Source organism: Megalops cyprinoides, chromosome 10 (genome assembly GCF_013368585.1).
Source record: "Megalops cyprinoides isolate fMegCyp1 chromosome 10, fMegCyp1.pri, whole genome shotgun sequence".
Classification (NCBI taxonomy): domain Eukaryota; kingdom Metazoa; phylum Chordata; class Actinopteri; order Elopiformes; family Megalopidae; genus Megalops; species Megalops cyprinoides.
The window spans coordinates 22,950,585-22,974,385 of NC_050592.1; the positions used below are offsets into that span (position 1 = coordinate 22,950,585).

The 23,801-nt window shown below is 46.0% G+C and overlaps 2 protein-coding genes across 3 annotated transcripts in view; both read right to left on the reverse strand.

The window, feature by feature from the left end:
• The window catches only part of LOC118785094 (LIM domain-containing protein 1), a 30,691-nt gene extending 22,661 nt beyond the window's left edge, over positions 1-8,030 (reverse strand). For both annotated transcript variants that reach the window (XM_036539631.1, XM_036539630.1), the window contains exon 1: positions 5,851-8,030. In XM_036539631.1, the coding sequence (XP_036395524.1) occupies positions 5,851-7,255 (1,405 nt within the window). In that variant the 5' untranslated portion in view covers positions 7,256-8,030. The remainder of the gene's footprint in view (positions 1-5,850) is intronic.
• Positions 8,031-15,369: 7,339 nt separating this feature from the next.
• Positions 15,370-23,801, reverse strand: part of lars2 (leucyl-tRNA synthetase 2, mitochondrial) — a 43,274-nt gene continuing 34,842 nt past the window's right edge. The window contains exons 18-21 of the mRNA XM_036537841.1: positions 21,523-21,600; positions 20,891-21,002; positions 18,382-18,509; positions 15,370-16,386 (exon numbers count right to left, since the gene is read on the reverse strand). Coding sequence (XP_036393734.1) covers positions 16,207-16,386; positions 18,382-18,509; positions 20,891-21,002; positions 21,523-21,600 — 498 coding nt within the window. The 3' untranslated portion in view covers positions 15,370-16,206. The remainder of the gene's footprint in view (positions 16,387-18,381; positions 18,510-20,890; positions 21,003-21,522; positions 21,601-23,801) is intronic.

The following is a 23,801-nucleotide window of genomic DNA, read 5'->3' on the forward strand; positions in this document are numbered from 1 at the left end:
CAACAGAATCCCCAGGGAAAGAATGCCAGAGCCCTTGCAGCAATACTCTGTCCAGTCTGGGTCTGGCTGATATTTCCCTTCATTCTCATGAGCCCATCTGGTATTTTCATCCCTGTAGAATTTGATGTTAATGCCTCTGCTGAGACTGATAAACCAGACCAGAATGCGAACTCTCCTACTTCATGCAGACGGCTTCATTTATGATGGATTAGAATTTTTTGAAAAACTGACCCAAGTTTTTTCCCCTCAAATCCACTGTGGATGTAGGAATGCCCTGCAACCAAAAACAAGGTTGTTTTCTACAAAACCACATTATCGAAAGATAGAAAAAATGTCGTCCATAAGAAAAACAACCTTTTTAACAAACATTCCAAGGTAAAAGAAAAAATTCAAAGGTCAGACAAAAGCAATCCATTCTGGCCCGAATCCCACTTTCCAAAATACCAAAGGTTTTTATGAGAGCAGGGCACCATGTTCCTTATGCTCCATGGGAGAGATTCCAAGATGCAAAGTTATAACCCCCCAGCCCAGCTGTCAAAACTTTCCGTCCCGCACAAATTCCCTCTGCTTCGACCGTTTCCTCCACTTCAAGGATTCCAGTGAACCTCTAAGCATATCGCCATGCTTGTTGTTTGTGTGAAGGAGCTGGGAACTCCAACACAGACTGCAAACGCTGGTAGCCTGTAATATTCCTTATCCACTTCAAAACAGAACAGAAATGCCTTGATGTCTGAGACAAAACAAGAGGGGAAATAAATGAAAGCTTGTGAAAGTTTTCCATCTGCAAAAGATCACGGGACTTGAAACTGCCCTCAAAATAAAGATTTTGAGTTGTTAATGCGATAATGCAAGCAGAGCGTACTATCGGGGCCCTGGTATAACAGTAGCTTGACCCAAGAACTACAGCTGCCCACAGCTTTCAAAAGCTGGGGAAGGTCATAACAAACAAACCACTTCAAATGAAACCAAAATTCAGCCTTTGTCTTTGGTTAAAAGGGACTTAAAATCTTTTCGTTAATATACAGCACCCCTATGATGATCTCTGAATATACAGATTAAAACATGACATTAAGGACTTGTCCAAATAAAACAAAGATCAATGGAAGGATTACATATTGGCTGGATGTTCCAGGAAGTCAGGCTCAGCAAAAGAATATCTGATTTAAGTTTCCAAACAAAAAAAGTAATCAACACCAGATTAGTGTTAACATAAAAATGTTACTCCTTTCCTCAACTTGAATAGGTTCCGAGTCATAAGATTAAGCACTTTATTTTCCATTTATTCTAATTAGTCCTCTCCGCTCGTTTAAATGTATCATTTTTCAGGGCTAGTAAAGTCTGTGAGAATAAAGACTACAACTTGAGAGGACACGTGGGTTATGTAATTCATCACTAAAGATGTGAAATGCCACACCACTGGGTGTCCAGGGTCACACGGGGGTCAGCTCCTCGAAGTGAATGGAGGCTCTCGTTACTGAATCTGGGAGGAATCCCTGCCATCTCAGACTTATCTCACCTCCAACACCCACAATCCCCTGCACAGTGGAGCCTGCGAGCATGAGCCCAAATTTTAAGCAACAAATGAAAGAGCCACAGTCAAAAGCCCTGAACTAGTCTGAGCCATCAGGCCATGTGCAAATATGACAGAGTAGGTTAACCGTTGATCAAAAAAGCATTACATACTCAATGTCAACTCTGCACAACCAAAGATCAAACCTCCCACTACCCTTCTCTCTTTCACCCAACTCCCATTTCTCTAATCCTACATCTCTGCCACAAGAAAAAGGAGTTGCCCAACTCACTCCAGATGGATGGCAATTGCCTGTGCCCAGCAAGCACTTGGTGACACAAATGAATACCCACTTACTCTCAAAGCTACACCACACACCCCCACCCCTGGCTACTCCCCCCCCCCCCCCAAAAAAAAAGGGCCACTCCTCCTTCCACAAACCACAGGACCCATTTTTCATACATTCCTTAGAGTCCCTTTGGCGCAATTATTCAGCTCCTTCTTCACTTTCCCAGAACCCTTAGCCAAACTGCTGCCACATTAGGGAGCGCACACACAAGGGTCATGCTTTAGGACACAAGACCCACCACCACTATCACTGCTTACTGACAGGTGGTTTACGCAACTAATAATATTGCTCAGGGCTGTGTTCTAAAGAAAATGGATCTTTTTAGACACATCAAGTATGTATGTATTCATCCATCCAGAACATATGCATGTGCACGCTTGATATATTCATAGATTTTCCTTGGGTCCAAATAGCCAGTTTCCTCCAAGGCTTCAATAGTTACATATCCTAGAAAGAATGAACCTTTAAGAAAAGGTAAAATGCTCCAGACTGTTGGCTTTTCTGTCCCCTCCTTAAAATCAGGTTATTTTGAGCCTTTTGTACAGTAGTGCTTGTACGGCATGGCTATGCCACACGATGAGCCAGAAGGACAAGGGTCCTGGAGGAGTGAAGTACAAAAAGGCTTGTCACAACCAAGGACAACTGTTGCTGCCTCTGCAAGACATGCCTACAAAATCCATCAAGGCTAGGCTGGATAACGGGATCATCATGCAGGCTGCACACAGGCTGGCTGTTTCTCACCAAATGCGGCAACTCACCCACACGCAAACACGACCATGAAGGGAACACTGCATGAAATGCTGACTGTACTTGCTAACACTGTTGAATAATTCCATGCATCATGCAATAACATTCTCTGGCACAAACACGTATGACTCAGTGACCGGGGGCCTAGCAGGGCTGTAGGATACCCAGCTGTCTCTGAGGAGGCCATAGAGTGGGAGCAGAAATACAAGCAGTCAACACATGTACATGGCTCATCTGCCCGTCACGGTTATGATTTCAACCATCATGCTCAAATTCCCCTCTTGAGTTTTTCTCTTTTTTTTTTTTTTATGACCATGGTGGTCTGCGCACGCGTCTCTTTCATACTTCAATAGCACAGTTACTTGCAGGGCTAAATTACAACCCCATCGTTTCAACAGGAAGTTCATTTACGAGGGGGTTGGGATTCCCGTGGGCCGTTTTACAACCACTCAGCAAGTGCACGGGAGAGCGTTCTGGCCTCTCAAGTTCAGACGGTTCTGCCCAGCTGGCTGGAATTTGTGAAGGTGGAGCGGGGCTTCCAACACTGGTGCAACAGTGTGCTGTCATTCGCTAACTTGCATGAACCAGTCAGTACTTTGTGCTCCACATCAACGCACTACTATTGGTTAAAATGCAAGTCAATAATAGGGCCATGAAGCCTCACTGTCCTATCCCAGTAGTGTTGGGTGAAATGATTTTTCTTTACTATCGCCCTGGGGAAAATGTTGTGGTACACCATATTATTGTTGGCAGCACTGGGGGGAGGTGAGCCATGGTGTTGGCTGGTGCTGCAGGCTTTAGGAGTTTTTTCCACTTGTTTTCATGCACGTTTTTGATGCCACTGCCTTACCTGCCACCATTTGTGCAAACTATTCCTGTAATGCGCTTCCCACAAAAAACAACAGGTAATATTGTTGACAAATCATCTGTCCCATTTAATTAAGCTTGCACCCAAAAAATTGCCAAATCAACCACAATATTTTTTGTGGGGATACAAGATTGTTTACTCTTTCACCCTCTCTCAATCCAGTCCATACAATCTTATCTAATCGGGGTCCCACACAACACCCCAATTAAAAAAAAAAAAAATTGACAAGTTCATCTTTGTCTCACAGCAGATGACTGCTTACTGTGATAAACACACATACGTAACTTCATTAAATCGCTGTTCTGATATCATGATTATGAAAATCCTTACAGACGATATCTTCAAATATCAGTGTACATTGAGGTTACGACCAGACTGTTTTTTGCACAGTTGGCCAACACATGGGAACAGATACTTACCACCATAAATAACATTTCGGAGCTTTTCCAAAACAAACAGCCTCTGAACGAAGAAGAGTTTTATTTTCCTCACATAAAAATGTCCAGTTTAGGGTGCTGAAGGCACTTGTGCATAGTGAAGGTTTTTGAACAGCACTGGATTGTGGCATAATGGAAACTGACATGTAAGCATGAAGCAAGTAACACTCATTAATATAGAATTACTAAATCAGATACAACTTCTTGCTTCATATGCAGCTCCACTTCCTTAGAGGACCATTCTTATACCATGAATGCGAGATGAAACTGGCTTCCAACACTTCTTTCGCTGAAGGGTGCAAATGTCTAATTCAGACATCCTGACCATATAAACTCCTTCACTCCCCTCAGTGGGCATGTTTGATCAAGTAACTCTATATCTATAGCAACAACAAATAAACAGCTGTTCAAAATAAATCAGGGGCAAAGCAATCTATGCCAATTTCCCATAAACACACACACACACACACACACACACACACAGAATAGGAAAGAAGTGTTGCTCATCAAAAGCGATTGCCACAGGCGGAAACAATAAAGGGAAGTGAAAGAGTTGAATCACTAGTTTGCTGACTAATCACATTCCTCCCCCCCCAACCCCACCCGTGGTTTTGTCATCTGTTGGTCAGACCTGCACACAGACACAACCCCAGTGTTCCCCCTCCACTATTTGCCAGCATTAGCCACCACACTGCATTCACAGCCAGCTAGGCTGCCCACATTTACCACTGTCCCATTTCACTGATACACAACAGGACCACGACAGGCTGAAACCAAGGCTTCCAGAGAAAAAAAAATCTGACCAAACATGAGGGAAACCCCATTTAAGGAACTATTACAAAGACATCTTCAGACCCCAGGATTTACACTGAGGCACACTTTCAAAATGTTGCTGGGACAAAGCAACACAATGAAAAAATACAGGAGTTGCATCGATTTCAGGATAAGGAACCCACATCCCTGTGGTGCAGTGGCCTCATCATATTCCCCCCTGCAGCATTTACCATCCCTAGTGGTTTTCCCCCAGATGGACAGAGCTATTTCTCTTTTCTTACTGCAGTAAAAACTTTGGATGCTGCTTTGTTTAAAGGACTCCTGGGCTAAATCTCTGAAGCAATCACACTCAGAAAAATGTCTGGGTAGAACACAGTTCTCCAAGGATTACCAACATGTATGCTTGGTTTGTCCAGCCAAACACTTTCCCTGGGTTTTATTTCAAAGTGACTGAGTTTTTATAAAGAAATTAAAATGTTATTTTCAATTGCACACAGTGACAATAAAAAGTGATCTCTGTAGTCTATGGTTTGTTGTTGAATGCCGGTCAAACTGCAAAACGAATGAATTAATTATTATTATTCACTCTGTCTGCTGTCATACAGTAGAAATCACCTGCATATCTAGGACTGATCGTGAGTGATTCCATACAGAGAATCCTTGGAGCTGAAGCAGGACAATAATATCCTGTTCCTCACAGCTTTATGTGGCATAACTGGATGGATTATTATTTTTAAAGGTAAACAGATGAAAAACCCTCCAATCACAGCCTTGAGCTACTTTAAAACATTTTAGGTTTATCATTACCAAGAGCCAGATAGGAAAGAGGACGTTAAGAATTTATGGAGACCAACAAAAAATAATCACTCTCACAGGGCTTAAAGACAGAGCTGTCTTGGATAGACTTGAGTGGTAAAGGTAACGGGGCCTGCTGTGCCCTAAAGCCTGCGACTGCAGGAACATGCACACACGGAACTGTGTTACTTGATCTGGCAGGGACGTCGCCACACTCGCACATACAAACACCCAGGCTCAAACCAAAGGTCACTCTAAAGTAGGACACCTCACCTTTCAAGAACGGACAACGCAGGAGCATACCGATTACCGCCCCCGAGCAGAGCGGAAACGAATTTGCGAAGGTGCAGAGGCTGAAACGGGTCCTTACCAAAGTAGTCGGCCTTTGGCTGAGAATCCATCTCCTTTTCCAGACGCTTCGTGAGCGCTTCTAATTTTATTTCGGCTGCCGACGTCCCCTGTTCTGGCTGTATATGGAGAGTCTGGCAGGGCAGCTTGAGCGCTCTGGGAGGGCAGGAGGCTTCCTGTGGGGGGAGCACGCCAGCAGACACCTGCGGCGGGGGGGACGGCTGGCTCTCCCCGGCGGGAGGAGCAGGCGGGGCCGCGGCCACCTGGCTGCTTGGACCCTGACCATGACCCTGACCCTGGCTCTGGCTGTGGCTTTTTGAAGCCACGCCGGGGCCAGAGACGGGGAGGCAGGGGTCTGCGCCGAAGGCTGCCGGCTGAGGAGGGTCGGAGGGAGCCGGGGGCAGGCCGGGTGATGGCTGGTCCACCTGAGGGAGTGGAGCTGCCACTGGGCTCTGAGGAACTCCGTTCTGCTTGCCGGGCCCTTCTCTAGCGGTTCTGCTGGCAGTGTTGGGGGGAGAATATTGTGTAGCCTGGGGGGATGCTGGGGTCAGCTGAGGAGGTGGCGGGTGGCAGAACGGGTCCACAGTACCATCCAGCCTCCCTATGCCCAAAGTCTCCCCGCCCCGAGCCTGGGCTGGGTCCAGGGCAAAAGAGGGTGGGCTCTGATGAGCTGAAGGTGCTACCACCTGGGCCTGGTTAAACGCAGGGGAGCCTGGTGAGTGGAGTGCGGTGGATGGCAGACTGTTGATGACAGGGGCAGCTCTCTGGCCAGGCCCGCCTGGTCTGTGCTCCACAGGTGAAGCCTGTCGCTGCTGCTGCTGGGCTGGTGGGAGGCCACTCTGAGAGGGGCCCCAGCCAGCTGACGGACTCGGGGGTGTGGGCATGGACACCGGACTGTAGGATGAAGGCCCAGGGCTTATGGGCGATGAGGCGTGGTAAGAATGCTGATCCAAACCCTCCTTATTATCGTAATTGTTTCCGTAGCTGTACCCTCTGCTGCCTGGAACTTCGTGTTGGGCGGCTCGATGCAGTTTTTGTCCTTCATAAGAGATGTATTGATTTGCATTGACGGTGCTGGACGTGGGGCCAGCCAATATTGGAGGCTTGGCCGCTGCCTCGCTCGTCTGTCTGTAGTTATTGATAGGCGGCCGGTCTTTGGTGTAGAAAGTGCCGTCTGGAGCTCTGCCGTGACCACCATAACCTCCATTCACCCTCGCTGCCAAACTGTTTCTGGCCATTTCCTCCTGATGCTTTTGCATATGAATTTTGGTCATTTTGGATGCAAAGACTCTCCTGGTTTCTTCAAAGTCTGGGTTGTTACCCGCATCTCTTTTCATTCTGAACAATCCATCCTTGGATGCCTCATACATATTGAGGTCTTCAATAAATTTGCTCGCCTCCAGTCCCAGATCATCGTATTTATCCATTTTTACAGTCGTTTGATAAAAACAACTAAACAGTAATTTGAATTTCTTTGAATTGCTGTCAGTTGGTTACAATGACTATATACACATGCGACACCCTTCATTAAAACCACACAAATCAAGACTTTAGCTAAAGTTTTCCATCCGTTTTTAAGTCCTTAAAGTCTAAAAGTTATAGAAACACTGAGAAAATCAAGGGCTAAAGCAAAATATGCAGCACTGCACTGGACGTATAAGCGCTCGCTAACGAACAGTAATTACGATGCAGTATAAATATACAGCTATACAGAAATTATTTCACATGTGAAAATGCGTTCAAGTCAGAAGCAGAAAAGCGCCGCTAATGTACCCGCGCTAATACAGTGCGTACGAAGGTCGGGTTCTAGAATCTCTCGCTCTTGAGGATCAAAAAAATAATATTTGCGATCACCCGCGTGCTAGATCCTTGAATAACAGAGCAGTCCTCTTCCCGGTTACTCAAGGTGTGAATCCAAATGTAGTGTTCTCGTTGCTCTCCACCGCCTTTCGTTTGTTGAGAAAAGTTGATGAAAAGCGCTGTCTTCTATGTTCCGCTCCTGCTCCGTTCGCACCAGGATGCTGCCTGATTATGAAGTGTGATACGAGCTTGTCCCCTTTTTCCAGACTTCAGCTATGGCGCTGAATGCGGAAGCCCCAGGCTCGAAACTTTTTTTTTTTCACTTTCTAGCGATCCAGTGACTACGGTACACAGAGACTCTCCTTGTCAAACTGTAGAGGGAAAAGTAAATCCACTCTTACTGTACACTATGCAAATAACATATTTAAACAAACAAAAGTGCTGCCCAGAAGATCACAGAAATGCACACAGTGGCGTAAATACTTTAAAAACAACTCTGGAGGAAAGCAAACTGTAGAGGAGACCGTTGGACGGAGCGCACACGGTCGCAGGATTTGTATTTAAAGGCACAGAAAGTTTTTACGGCTGTTAAGGATAAGGAACCAATGAATCACGTGTAGGCTCAGACGAGCATGTTGTGTAATAAGCCCTGAACGCATTGATTAAAACTGAAAAGTGAAAACAATGAATTGGGATTTTGCATACCGTAGCTTTCATTGTAATTTTCTATGACAGAAATCATTGCAGGGAGTTGGCGGCAGCGTCGTGCATTCTCGCCGCTTGTTAGTTCGTATCGCTAAATGTAAACGACCATTACCTTGATGGAAACTAGTCCATTAAAAAGAGGATTACCCTGTTTCTATAAAAACTTTGACAACGCGCCAATGTAGACTACCTAATACAGTAACAAAAGCCAGGTCTACCAGTTTTATAACGGGGATGTAATCTGCATGTCTTCATACAGAGCACAAAGCTGTGCTGTGATGTTCCCTCCACGGTCGTTCGCATTAGCTTTCTGTGTGACAGCAGACTGGAAGACCCGGTAAACAAGATATTTTTAATATCCAAACACAAATAATTTTCAGCTTAGAGTTTACAACCAACGTGCGTTTTGTAACAGCTGTTGAAGCACTAGCAAATTTAAAAATACAAAGATCGGTAGCATAAACATAAATCTACATTTTCCACAACAGTAGGATGGAACTCTGACCTCAGAATGGACATGTTTATGAATGTCAGTTCAAGAAAAACAATCTTTTTGATAATTTCATCCAGTTTCCCAATTTTTTATTTATTTTTTTTTTACTCACAATGCAAGCCAAACCATAGTGATTATAGCAGGAACAGATAATTGAAATTATCCCTAGGGAAAACATTCAAATCAAATGACAGGGTATGGAAATATCTGGGCATTATTTTTGGCTGTTTGCCATTAGTACATGGGCCAGACTCCTCAGTGCCTTGGATCTTATCATCCCTTGGATATGCGTATGTTTTCAGACTTCTTTGAATATACACACAGAGTTATGTCAGAGATGAAAAAGCACCTAACTACAGCAATGTAACAAAAGTTGATGGGTCTGCAAAGTGGGCTGGATCCCCCTTTAAAAAAAACCCAAATCACTCGCAAGCCCTCTGTCATTCACCTTGTCTGCAGCCTGTTGATTTACCAACAATGCCATCACAGGCACACAGGTTGTGTGGGGAGCTGTGCTGCAGGGGGCTCCGGAGGCATGATGTCACACTTTCCCCAAGCCCTGCAGAAAATACACCAGCCACTTGGATTAAGCCTGAGCCTCCACAGGGACCCCCGACTCCATTGTGTCCCAGTAGATCAGACGAAGGAGGGGGGTGAGGGGGGGGGGGGGTCCTGACACACACCAGGGCCTACTTGTTTGGCGTCCTTGATGGAAACTTTGGTGTACACATCCCATTGTCTAACGGTCTGACTGTTGAGACAGATTTGTGAAAGTATGGGGCTATTGTGCACTAACAATGCCCACAGACTGGCTGCTGTAATTATAATCACTCAAGAGGTGTCCTCTTTATAAATGCTTTTCAGACTGCTAGGAGCATCATTTCAGGAATCTGCATCCAAATAGCAAGTGGCATTACAGCCCCTTCTTGTTTTATGGTTTGGCACAAAATTATAAGCAAGTACAAATCATTTCAAGCCTATTCACAAAATTCCAACAGAATACTGTTCTTCTGCATAGCAAATCCAAATAAACAAACAATGCTGCTCCCTCACTGTTGAGATTGACAACAGCTCCTTGCCAATACACTTTACATTCTAGCAATATTGCTGTACAAAGCATGGCAACATAACATTTCTACAACCACACTGAAACATTGTAAGAATATTATGTGTAATAGCTAGGTTACCAAGGGTAACACCAAGGGGTGTAAAATATGATGATGAAGGCTGTTTTGTCCATATGTGGGCTGTAGTGTGGCACAGTGGTAAGGAGCAGGGCACGTAACTAAAAGGTTGCTGATTCAATTCCCCGCTGGGGCACTGCTGTTCTACCCTTGGGCAAGGTACTCAACCCACAATTGCCTCAGTAAATATCCAGCTGTATAAATGGATAAAACTGTAACCTATGTAAGTCACTCTGGATAAGAAGGTCTACTAAATGGCAATAATGTAATGTTGCTGATCACTTTTTAAATTTTTCTAGAAAAATTAGTTTAAAAAATTAGTTTCACAATTAAAAGTGCCTTGCATCTACGATATTGCATCACCTAAAATACATAGACGCATACTGTATTCCTGTTCTGAGGATCCTAAAAGAGTACCCTTTTCACTACTGTCATTGTTACACAAAAGCAAGGCATCACTTTGTTTCTCATTTTGGTTTAAGGGCCTTACTGTTGAAATTCCAAGCGTGCACTGCTTTCCCCAAAACAGTTATTGAGGCACAATACCACCCCATTGTGCAATCCAATCAGTAACCAAGGACAACAAAATTACCCAACTTTGTTCCATCTCTGCAGTAATAGCCTTTCTTTTTTTCCCTGGGAGACAACACTGCTGCATCTCAGTAACAAAGAGGTTGTGAAATGGAAAGCCACTGTGCAAAGTATGTTGACAGGTGTGCTTATTGACCCCACCCATTCATTTCTGTGACTCCATAATAATGACTGGGATCAAAGGACTTTCGAACAGGTTCCCAAAAGCACTGTGCGGAGAAACCATCCTTGCTGTTGTCATGGAAACATGTCTGGGAACAAAAACACAAATGACACACCGCTGATAATGAAGCCTTTGATGTGAGGGGCAGGGGTGTCAAAGTCTCAGGGCAGTTACACGGCATGCTGGGAAGAAAGGGTATTCGTCAAGAAGCACGAGTAAAAAAGTGAAATCATGTCTGTTAGGTACTCCTTGCCTTCTGAGTAAGAGAGTGAGGTAAAAACAATATGACACACAAGACAGTGATGCCTCTCCAGCTAAAGGGCTTTCCACCCAATTACACGCACTCTGCATGTTATTCTGTCCTTTCCTTAGTTTTTTTGGGGGTGGATAAAATGACCAGTCCTGACATTTAGCAGAGGCCATGTAAATTATACCACTGCTCTCCAGAAGCAGGATGACGGGAAATAGACACACTGGCTTTCGCCCTTTTCCCTTTATCTGACCTCCCCAAATCTGGAACTTGAGCGCTTTCCCTTCCGTGAAAGTGTGGTTTCAAACTGCCCCCAATCACCACGTCCCAGTCCTGTCGGTCCAGAACCCCTCCTGACAGATAGCCAGGAAGGTGGGTGGGCTGTCCCGGACAGAGCACCAATGGTCGGGCTCTCAGCCAGGAGGTGGGGGGTGTTTTCACCAAAGGTTCAGATACAAAACAGGAATATCAGCAGTGGGCACCAACCCAAATCAACAGTTTGCAGGGGCTAAGTGAGCCAACAGGTGTCTGGATACAGTGGGACATTTGGAGCCCTGAAAACAATCAGAATGCACAGGATAGCAAGTAACAAGGTACAGGATAATGGCTCACCACCACCTCCCCCTGTCCCATACACGACAGTGAGGGACTATGGGAGAAAAAATGCACCACGACGGCCAGGAACAAAAGTTCTCACTTATCATCTGACAGAGAATGAGGCAGGGTTATCTCATAATATCGGGCATCGCCTCCAACTGCAAGACATGCTGTACAGTGAGACTGCTTATCATCAGAGCTGATATGCATGACAAAGCGGTAATGTGAATCGGTAACACTGTATTTAAAAAACTGAACATCCCAAAACTTTTAAGATGTTAACAAAACACAAGGAGTGATCAGATGAAAAGGACACCTTGTACAGTTACCTTCCTTTACCCTACCTGCCTGCAAAACCATTAGGCCTCAATCAGTGGACCACATGACAAAGAAGCAACTATTTTATTCTGTGACGCAATGTGTTATGCGTGTTAAGGGTGCGGAACGAATCGTGAGCCTTCACGCCAAGCCAGGGAAAAAGACGTCTGAGCACAAATAAGTTGTCAACAAATTCCAAGCTAATGAGACTGATTCTCACTGAGGCGTGAAGGACCGTCCGGCAGACCTGCTACAGCAGGAACGTCACTCAGAATGAGACAAGCTTTTCCTCAAGGCGTGTCTCGCAGGGCAGCGAGGAGCAGCCTTCACATACCATCAATACAGGCCTTTGTTTTGATGTTCATCTCCACCATTTGTTCTCCCATAACCCATTTAGCCCCAATGCCTATTACACAGACAAGATGAACGAGTATAACTGTACACTTTGATTCCAATATTGCCACAAGCACATGCACACAAGCACAAACACTCACACATACCACAAGTATTAAAAGTATTATCAGTGATCTCTACGGCTCCTTCAACATTACTGGTACTTTCCAAACTTCCTGCCCATCTTAATGAGAGCTGCTAAAGGGAGGGGGTGGGGGTGCCGATAGGATTAATATAGCTGTCCACATTATCAACACCCCCCCCCCCCATTCCCTTAGATCCAAGCCCCAGAAACAGCTCTGAGTGAGAAAACACACATCAAAAATGCTCATGAAGGAGCCACAGTTGCTGAGTGAGAAAGACAGAAAAATCATCTGCTTGTAACAGAAAATAAAATGCAGACAGTGGTTACAGAGCGGTCACGCTGTCAGGGAGGGTGTGACACCCTCCGCTGCCTCCACCCAACAGCCACTCAGCTAATTAATGACACATTCAGAGTCATGAAACAGGCCGCAACACTGCCCGTACCAAAAGGTTTTCAGTAGCAGAAAAGGGTCATCTCATGGCCAATACGATATGTCTTGGCCTTGGTCTCCACATTTCTGGCTTTGCTATCCGTCTTCGTGTGAAGCAGACTGTGTTTGCATTCTCACATGTGACGGTCCACTTAACACGAATGTGCGTCAGACATGGGCCTGGGTGAAAAACAGCCGAAGGTAGAGTGCCCTTCTCAAAGCATTTTGAGCGTGTCATTTCTACTGTACAGTAATAGCACCGTTCTCACTTAAATTAAGGACCAGACACTCAGCTTGGTGTGTGTCACACTGAAAATTCTGTCTGTGCCATTGTTGGAGCAACATGGGCTCTCATTTGCTTGCTCATTAATAACATTCATGGAGAGGTGTGGTTTAAAACAGACAATCCACAGATAGTGTGGGAATGCAGACAACACCGGAAACTCCAAGATGAAGAGAGCAATGAAAGCCAGAGCCAGAGAGCAGGAAAAGGCAATACAGCAGAGTGAACACATTCCATCTCAGGAGAGTTATTAAACTCTATCAGAGCTCATGAGGTGTTGCCAGCTAAAATGGCATGACCTTTACAAATTTATAAAACCCCAGCAGTTCTTGAGGAACTCTAAGAACACACATAATGGAGAAAAAATGGACTTCTTTTTTTGGCTGTAGGTAGTGTGATGTTGGCCGATATTTTCCATTATTGTCAGCCTCTGAAAATCACCCAGAAAATGATCTCCATGAGTCATGGAGCCCAGCAGTCTAAGCTACAATAGGCAATCTGTGCGGGGATGCATTTCACAGACCAGCAAAATGAGTCACCACATATGAGGTACAACCAACGTGATCCTGGCCGGTCCCACGGAGCCATTTGTCCAACAGAGGCATTCCATACTGCAGTACTCGTCTGCCTCTCCATCAAAGAGTTCAGCAAGGAAAAGTCACACACAGAGCACATATGCATTCTCTCAGACATAAAAAAAACAGGAGAAATGTATTTACATGTTCCTGCATATGAACCCGCCGCTACATTCATACACACACATACACATCACTGTGCCATTTCAATGCTCATCAGTACTCTCCATAAATTACACGTGTCTGATAATTTTTTGTAATGAATGCACTAAGCATGAGGTTAGGCTGGATGGTAACGCACTGTTGATAGAGTATATAAACTGAGTGATTGTGTGACTAACATAGAAGCTGAATACAGACCCTGTGCCTTCCTCGGGCTCTTCCCCTGGCTGTGTCATCAGCCGCCCCACAGCTGAGCATGGCTCAAGGGAGGCCTGTGGCTGCTTCGTCTGGGTACCTGGAGTACGGCTGGGACCCATGGGGTAAGCTTACAGCTTACGGCTCACATCTCATACACCAATTTGGCCACAACAAACGCTGGCTAGGAAATTGATTTCAGCAGTGCTGTTGTTTAAGCTGGGCTGTAAATAACAAAGTGTGGCATCGCTCAGCGTGCATGCGTGACTGCGCGAGTATGTGTGAAATCATTCAGTATGAGAGATGGTGTGGGAGGCAAAATTCACTGCATGGAGATAACAAAAAGCAAACTATAAAAAAGATTTTGATACTTTTGAACACTCTTGATAACAGACATTTTACAGGCATGTAGTTTATGTTTAAAACATTTAATGATATCTGTAACAAAACTACATAAAAGTAGAAATGTTCATTTCAAAGCAATGAACAGCTGATACTAGCCAACCCTTAATATTATCTGCAGATCAGCGCAGAGAGTAGGAGCAGTAACATAAGTAAATTTGGCCTGAGGACGATCATCCTGCAAAGCTGGGCCCAGGCTGGCACAAGCTGCAGCCAAACGCTGGGTGACCAGGCGCACCACAAACGTTTTTCATTGTATCACCCTGCGCCCAGAGCTACAGCACATGCCATCACATTGAATGCTGCCGTCCGTCCCCAGACAGAAAGCACTGCCTGTGCTTTATCTGTTATCCAAGGCTGGGGTTTTACTGAAAAAGCTTGACACTCGACTAGACTTTATCTTTGGCTATTTCCTCTTATCAGTGGGGGCAACTCACTCCTTTTCCTATCTGTGTATATTTTAGCTTTTACTATTGACGCAGAAGGAAGTAACGTACTTGCACGGCTTGTCGACTCCGCCCAAAGTTCACTTGTAAGTAGGCCAGTTACACTAGTGGGCAGAACTGACATCTGACTGACAAACTGACAACTGACAAAAAGATAACAGAGAACAGAAGCGAAACCAAGTGAGTCAGCCTGGTACCAGCTCTGCAGTGGTAGGCCAGTCTGTGCTAACAGTGAGCACAGACTGGCCTTCCCTCCACCAGCAATGGACAGCAAACTTCTGACGAGGGCCACAGAACCTCACACTAAGGAACACAAAGAGGGTCTACATTCCCACTGAACATTCATGTACAACTTCCACCCTGTTACAGAACAGCACAGTATTTAAGCAGAGGTTTCCACAGGCCTACTTGATTACACCAGCTCCTGCACTTTGATGAGGCCTGGCTGATTCACTCAGGCTGTGGGCCGCTGCTTTCCTGGCTGTGCCGGGGCTGAAGGTGTGAAGTGAGCCTCTTTTAATCACTGTTACATAACCAACAAAGAACTTGATTCAGACCTGATAATACAACAAGCATTCTGTACGGCTCCCTTTGCAATGCAAAAGGCAAGAGCCGGTGGGGAGGAAGGGGGTCATCAAGGCTTTAATGAAAGGAATAAGGCTCTTTAGAAACACACCACTGTTTTCACGTAGAAAACACAAAAGACAGAAATAGCCTGGCAAAGGCAAACAGCAATGCAAGCATTCACAACGGGGCAGACAGGAAGGAATAAATATTTCATCCCGGGGAACCAGTTGCTGGGTCAATGTTATGACCACTTTCACGGCCTTGGCAGATGGTCCAAAACGCCATTCCTTTCAAGGCAATCAGTCTTATGCTTAAGATGCAGCTGTGCAAATTTTATCAGGGCAAATGCTCCATAACCTTCCAGTTTAGAAGCAGCATTTTTCTCTGGACTGCCACTGCAGAGCGCTGAAATTGCAGCAGTGTCCACATTCCATTCTTCTCCAGCTCATGTCCTTTCAGGAGATCATTCTGTTCTTTTTTGTTGGGTCAACAGTATCTCTTACACCCTAGATCATGGTGAATGATGTGAAGCACTGCATTGCTGACATGCCACAAAACAAGCTGTTAAATTTTTAGGTCCCTAAGAGGACCAATATGATTTTCAGTGAAAATCTTTGAAAATACACGATTTTACATAAACGTTGCTTATGCCTAGACTTGATGTATCACTCAGACTTCTGTCGTCTCTGTTCCTCATGACGAACACAATCGTTGGCTCCACCAATCATCAGTGAGTCCCTCAGTCATCCACCAGGAAGTTGATGAGGGCAGTCCTGGGAGACAGGATGGCCTTCTTAATGGTGAGGTGGCCGAGGAGCTGGACACCCAGCGGGCTCTTGAGGACCAGCTCGCGTACCGCCTCAGTGTCCTTAGCCACCTCCCGGGGAACGCTTACTGTCCCACAAGCTTTGTTGTTGATCTGTGGGACAGAGAGGGAGCAGGGGGATGGATGAGAGAAAGGGATGAGAATAGAGAGGGGGAATATATAAGAGAGAGGAAAGTCTGATTGAAAAATGCTGCTACACCATATAAAATGTGACTGAATAATTGGGTGAAATTGTCCCTGATCCAAACACAACAAAACAATGCAGCTAAAACCTGTAGTCTTTAATGAGGCCGGTCAACGCTTCAACGTTTTCTCAGTGGGACACGATGAGTTGTCATGACTGGTGCTGTACAGATGTGGATTGGGAACCCTTCATGTAAATGGGAATGAATCAGTTGGGGGGAAGGCCAGGGTGTGGTGTCTAGACCAAGGCCAACCTCGCCTTCCCTGTACGAACGCAAACAAATGTGGAAGCACACACATGATGCTATAGCTACTGTCTCTTCTTGGCTTGCAAACATGAACCAGAAAAGTGAAAACAAACCCACAACTAATCCAGCTCTGGGATGCTTAATCTGTGGTGACATCACAATCCACAAGTGCAACACAACACATCTCCAGCCAGTCAAACTGAATCAGACTCATTCTGTGTACGAATTCCAAGATTTTTCTTAAGCAGAATGTCTTCCCCTGAGGTTCTGTAACTGGGAGCCTCAATTTGAAATCGTTTCTGGAGATTGCTTCAAAAAAAGGCGAATGTGGTTGAAACGGGATGGGCGGCCAGACTGTTTCTGTCCCTGGCTGATCAGCTGTGGTGCAGAGTTGGGGCAGCGCTCTGCCTCTCACGCGGGTCTGTGGGAAAAAACCGACGCTCCAATTACAGGCCCAGACAAACCACTTCCGCAGGGTCCCGCTGGCCTGGGGATTCCCGAAAGCAAGGGAGCGCCCTGCCAAACCCCGGCTCACGTCCTAGGGCAGGTGTCACGGAGGCCCAGGGAGGCCTCTGGGGTGGGGGAGTGGGGGGGGTGACTGACTTTGAGGAAAAAAAGGAGAATGGGATTACATCAGAGCTTTGATATATGAGCCCTTGCCACACTTCTCTTGGATCAGGCTCTTTTTATCCCTTTCTTTTATGTGACTATAATGAATCAAAAACGAAGGAAAGTGCTTTTATGGAGCTTTGGTGAAAAAGCGCCCCGGATGACAGCAGCAGAAAAGGCAGGTGCTTTGAGCTGCTCCACAGCACCAAACTGCGCAAATCTGTATGTGTGTGTGTGTGTGTGTTTGCTGTGGGGGAGGAGGGTTAAAGACACTGTCGGAGAACAATGGAGGAGACCCTGATCTCGCCCTCTGTGTTTCTTGCCTTCATCAGAGGCATAAAGTGTGTGTGTGTGTTTGTATTTGTGCATGCATATGAGCGTCATCATCTATAAGGTCCGGAGGTCAGAGCTACAGAGTGTAGCAGGGCCCAAATCCACCCAAGCACTTAATGATCACAGCCCAGCTCTCCTGCCCAACAGTGCAGCAGCTAGACTAGAACACCATCACAAATAGACTATTCTTGGTGATTGGCTAGGCTGGCTCTATCACTCCACCTCCACAATTGGCCTCTTCCAGCTGGTTGGCTCAGTTGACTCTCTGACCCCACCCCCACAGTTAGCCTCCCTGGCTGATTAAGTTAGCTGGCACTCTGACCCCACCCCCACAGCCGCACTCTTCCGCCTAATTGGCCCTGTTGCACGGACAGCGCATTCACTGCTGTGGTTCGCATGCCTGCAGACAAGGACGGGCTTACATTGCCCCACACTCGACCTAACCTGAATCACAGGCAGCGTTACAACCCTTACCACCTCGCTGCAATGTGTGAATCTCCTACGGACATCACTCCCTGGGGTCATGACAGGTTTTGTCCCTCTGCAGGGAACTCAGTAAAGACATAAGTGGTTTAGAGTGTATATTTAATGTGAAAGCGTGTGTGCAGTGAGTGTGTATGTGAGTGAGTCAGTGGCGAGTGTGTGTAGCACTCTGTGAGCAGAATGTACATGTGTTACAGCGCAAATGAGTGTGTTGAGCGTGTTGGATCCTCACCCGGATGGAGACCTCCAAGGTGTCAGGGGTCTGCAGGTACTCGGGGTCCACACTGGGCCAGGGCTGCTGCAGAACGCCCCCATCCCACTGCAGCAGGGGGCTGAGACCGCTGCTCACCTGCACCAGGCCTACAGATACAGAGCACCTGCACTCAGAGATCAGCCCAACCACTCAGGTAATCACGCAGACCAGCCAACAATCTCAACCCACTGCACGCTGGCACATTGCATCCCTGCTGAAAAACATTTAGAGACCTTGGCACTGATCATATCCTGCTTCTGCAGGAGTTTCTGAAAGTCAACAGGCAACCAGCAAAATTCAAATAGTTTTAAAGCCCTGTGCTGATTTGGTTCAGTACATGAATAGTTATTTGAGGCGGAGGGCCAAATTCTTGTCTATTCGTGTGTGCCAGCTGGACACTGTAATTCCTGTTTCAGCACAGAGGAGAGATATAATCCACAAGTGGAAGCAACAACCCCTGCCTCGACATGTAAAATTAGCAACAATCCCTGAAACAAGGCCTTCAGGAAGGATATGCATTTCCGTCCTCATGGGAGCAAGAGTGTGTGTGTGTGTGTGTGTGTGTACGTGCGTGTTTATCGTTCTGTTAAAGGTTGCCCCCTCACCCAAAATGACACACATGCGCAAACTCACACACAAACAGCTGTGGGAGGATGTGTGTGTGTCGGATCAGGGACTCGTTGGTCCAATCCTGACCCATCCCTTCCTCGTGACTTTTACTCCAGGGTCGGCTGCCCATTAGTAACCTCCTCATTCTGTCCGAGCTTATCTACCACAATGCATCACTCCAGTTACAAACTTCAGGAGGTGTCAACTCTTTGTCTCTGAGTCCTGATGAGTTGGCAAGCAACAAGGAGGATTGCCATTCACATTGTGTTTATGGTCTGTGTACAATAGGCAAACCTGTTAAAAATCCCAGGAGGGGTTTAGCTGTTCCTAACCTAACACAGAGGTAAAAACAGCATCTCCACTGTAATGCTCAGCTGTTTGTTTCTTGGTTGATCCTATCTTTGGGCAGTCTGTCTCTGTAATGTCTATGTTGCCGTGCATTCAGTTCTAACCATTAAGGACTCTTATTTCTGTCATCATACACATAATACAATGTAATTCTTTTCCTCTGCTGCCTGGGTTAGCTCTGTCCACCTCCTCTTTTTCCCTCTTTCCTGCCATTTTTAGTTTTCATTTCTCCTCTCCCTTGCTGTTTCCCGCTTCAGTTGAATGTTTGCTCTGTTAGTGGTCATTTCTTCACGTGCCAAAAACTGAAAATAACGAGCAGAGATTCAAAATGTTAACGAGACACTACAGGCAGTTTTTGTTTCTTTAAATCTTAACAAATGAACTCAGAACTGAATTGAAAGCACATTTTAAAAAATGTATACTCAGTGGGTTTACGAGCCAGTGGTTTGCATCACTATATCCTGCAGGTGAAGTTGTTTACTGAAACTGACAAGCAACCTGTTCATTCAACAAAACTCTTCCACAAACAACAGCCAGACCTACTGATGAAACAACTCACATCTGGGGATTTTTAACATCCATGGCCTCCATAGCAACAGCAACTAGCATGTACATATCTATGATTTACATTACACATTGTGTATATTAAAATATTACATTAATTAATTGTAGGATACCTTTATCATTGTTAGAAAACTACAAGCAATATTTTACAGCACAGAGCTTTCACACATATTTTGGTAAGGAGATTATGCTGTTTTCACTTTAGTGGACATGAATGACTGTCTTCCCTTCTGGAGTATCTTATATATGGTTATAGATTACCACAGACATTACACAGAAAACACTCTACTTCTGGACAACAATTTGAAAACCTTGCACTTTTTTGGAATGCCTTGATAAAGCATTTTTATAAGCAATGTACCTCACTCAGGGATACCACAGCTGTGCACAACATGGGAATTGAACCTGTAACCCTCCAGCTTTGTACCATACACGCACCTGCCATCTCAGTCAGGAGCAGGGCCAAGGATGGCAAAAACAAAAAGAGCAACCCGCTGAATACACACTCCTAAAACATGGCACCGAGAGACAGGGCTGTTGACAAGCGCACTCAGTGAATACGCTGGTGGGGGTTCTGAGGGGTGTGGGTGGGTGTATTCAGTGAGTTGGCAGTATCTGTGTTTTGGCAGCATCAGCCTTGCAAAGTGTAAGCGAGAAGCAGTGGGGCGTGAAAGCGTTAACAGGCGGTGCGGCCACGCAACACGAGTCCCGTTTTTCCTCCCTGTGTGAAGCGGGGGTGGGGGTGGGGGTGGGGAGTGGCTGTGGCGTCGAGGACAGAGTGAAAGCCATGTAACCCGATAGAGGGATGACAATTCGTCAGGAGATGAGGCGTTATAGGGCGTTATCGCAGCCGACGGCGTGACGTTGCGCCAACACGCGCAGACACCACGTGAGGCCGCCGTTCTCCCTGCGGTCACTAATGCACATCTTCCTCTGCCTCTCCCTCTCTGCCGCAGGGGCCACTCACCTGCCCAGAGCTCGGAGGCCAGGTGTGGAGCCAAGGGAGCGGTCATTATGCAGAGGGCGGCCAGGGCCTCCTCAAACTCCACGCTGTGCTGGACCAGTCGCATGGAGGCATGCTGTGTGGAGCCAAAACGACAGTCACAACAAACACAGCGTACCAGAACCAGACAGGATGCATGCTGTGAAATCTCAATAAACACACACATACACACACACACACACACACACACACACACACACACACACACACACACAACAGGATGGACGCAGTTCAGCAGCAACATACATCATGTGAGCACTGTATGAAAGACAACAGGATGTAGAGCATGTGACATCTTTTGTTGCCTGTGTTTCTCTTCATTAGTCTGTCTATACAATAGGAAATGGCAACAGGAAAACACAGACACAACGTCTGTGCGCATACACACATGCACACACACACATACACACAGACAGCGAATGGTACATATCCACGGATCTGAGTCACAATTCTTCAACATCACTAAACCCTCGTGATCCTCAGTTTTCCTCCTCTCTCGCCTTCCTTCCCTCCCTCTCTTTCTCCTGTGACTTCAAAGTGTTTTCATGAAGACAGACAGTGCCCCCTGCAGGTACCCATACCCACTGCTTACTCACAGAGAGCGTGTTGGTGAGGCCCATAAGGCGAGCAATGGCCGCGTTCAGCAGGAAGTCCTCAGTGAAGTGACTGGTCACCTGCAATGGAAATAACACCTCAGCCCTGCATTATGCTTTCCCTCTCTCAGACTCACTCTCTTTCTCTCTTTTAGTCACACAATCACTCACACACTCATTCGTTCATTCACTCACTCTCACTCTCCCAATCAGGCACTCACTCTCACATGCACTCTTGCTCACTCACACAGTTAGCGTATAAGCCATGCTGTGACCCCCCCCCCCCCCCCCCCCCACCCCCACACCCCCCATCATCTCACAGTCAGCTGTAATCAAGAAACTATGGGAAAAGGATTCAAATTGTCAATCACTGAGAAAACAAGAGCTGAAGGAACTCCTGGAGCTCCCAGTGTTACAGGGACTTTATTATTACAGGGCACGTGATGGCAAAAGAACACAGCACATATGAACATTCCGCTGCAAAGCCATCTGGGACGAGTGGCTTCACAGGAGAGATGCTGGGGTTGACGGCACAGGATTTTCCACCCAGCAGATCAAAGAAAGGCAGGAGCACAGTGCCTGGATTTGCCTGATGACAGCAGGGCAATATATAGCCAGGTCCCAAGAGGCCCCTGGAAACAGTGAGGCTGAAGACAGCCGTTAATAATGGGTTAAAGTGTTAATGCTGCATTTGGAGGCAGTCCTCCATCTCTCCCCATAGCAAAGGGCTCAATGCTACCAGCTGTCAGCAGGAAGCAGACTGGCACACTCAGTTTGGGTCTATGATCGCAAGACTCAAAACAAATAGAGTCCCCTGTGGCGCATGGAGACAAGCGGCTGGCCAGTCCTGCGCCGCTGCGGTCATGTGATCCAGAATTAATTAAGTCCAGACCTCAGTGACATCTGCACAGTCTCTGGACACATTGAAACTCACCAGATCAAAAACCCAGACTGTTTAGTCAAACAATAACATCACAATTCCACAAAGACAACCATGAAACAAAGCAGAACAAACAGATTTTCCATATATTGAATGCAAGTCTTCCATCAGCAGATTTAGAAAGTATTGCAGACAGGTGAACACATGTGGAGAGAGTACACATATGAAAAAATAACTGTAAAGTCTTGGTTAACAGGGTGTTACTGCTCTCTAGACCAGCGTTTCCCAAACCTCTCCTGTAGGGCCCCTTGTCCTGCATGTTTTAGATCTCTCCCTGCTCCAACACAGCTGATTCAAATGATCAACTCGTTATGAAGCTGCTTAATAATAAACTGTACATTTAAATCAGCTGTGTTGGAGCAGGGATAGATCTAAAACATGCAGGACAAAGGGTCCTCCAGGAGAAGTTTCGGAAACGCTGCTCAAGACAATTGGAAATCTGTGGTTACTTGAGCAGCACCTATTGGTCAAGGATAGATCCTACACTCAATTGACAGGTAACTAGAAAAGCGTCACTAGTATCTCAGAATACGAATATGACAATGCTTACTGCCATGTTCTCAAGAGTATAAACGCATGTCCATTTTCAAATAGTGAAACACAACTCAGAAGACAATAATTATCAACAAAAATACATTCAGAGCCTTATATTAACTAATATATTCCCAGCCATATGAACCCAGTCAAAATACCCGGACAAACCAAGTCAAAATTTTACGTCATACTCAATAACCATGACACGAACACTGACCAATGACATCCAACAGCACAAGCATTACATTTTGACATACAATTAGCAAGTCTCTCTTTTAAGCAGTTATTAGAGCACCAGTGCGCCTGGATCTAAGGGTCATAACTGGCCATGTCAGATGAGACACTACATTTGTGCAAGGTACTTAACCTCAATGGCTTAAGGACTAGGCTGACAGAAACCATACTGTATACAGTCAGCAGTCAAGGTTGCGATGAATATGGAAAAAAAACTACACAAACACAATACTGAAAAAAGAAGTTGTGACCTAACCCTTATAATATTTTAAACACAAAGGCAGAAAAGCCTAATATTGGTGCCATGCCAAAAGGGCGCAGTCCGCCCGCACAAAGTCCATGTTTGCAGCCTGCCGAGGCCCCTCCTGATGTCCTCTAGGCCCCCTGAGGACCTTGATCAAGCCACAGTAAATCACTCATGTCTTCTGCAGACCAGCACTGCTGCCATGGCTACACCGGGCAATGGCTCCAGATTCCTGCCCTTGAGTCTTCAAAGAGCCACAGTGGAATATCTAACTGGGCTCGCTGATGCCGAGTGCTGCGATCCCCTCGGCCACTCCTAAAGCCACCCATC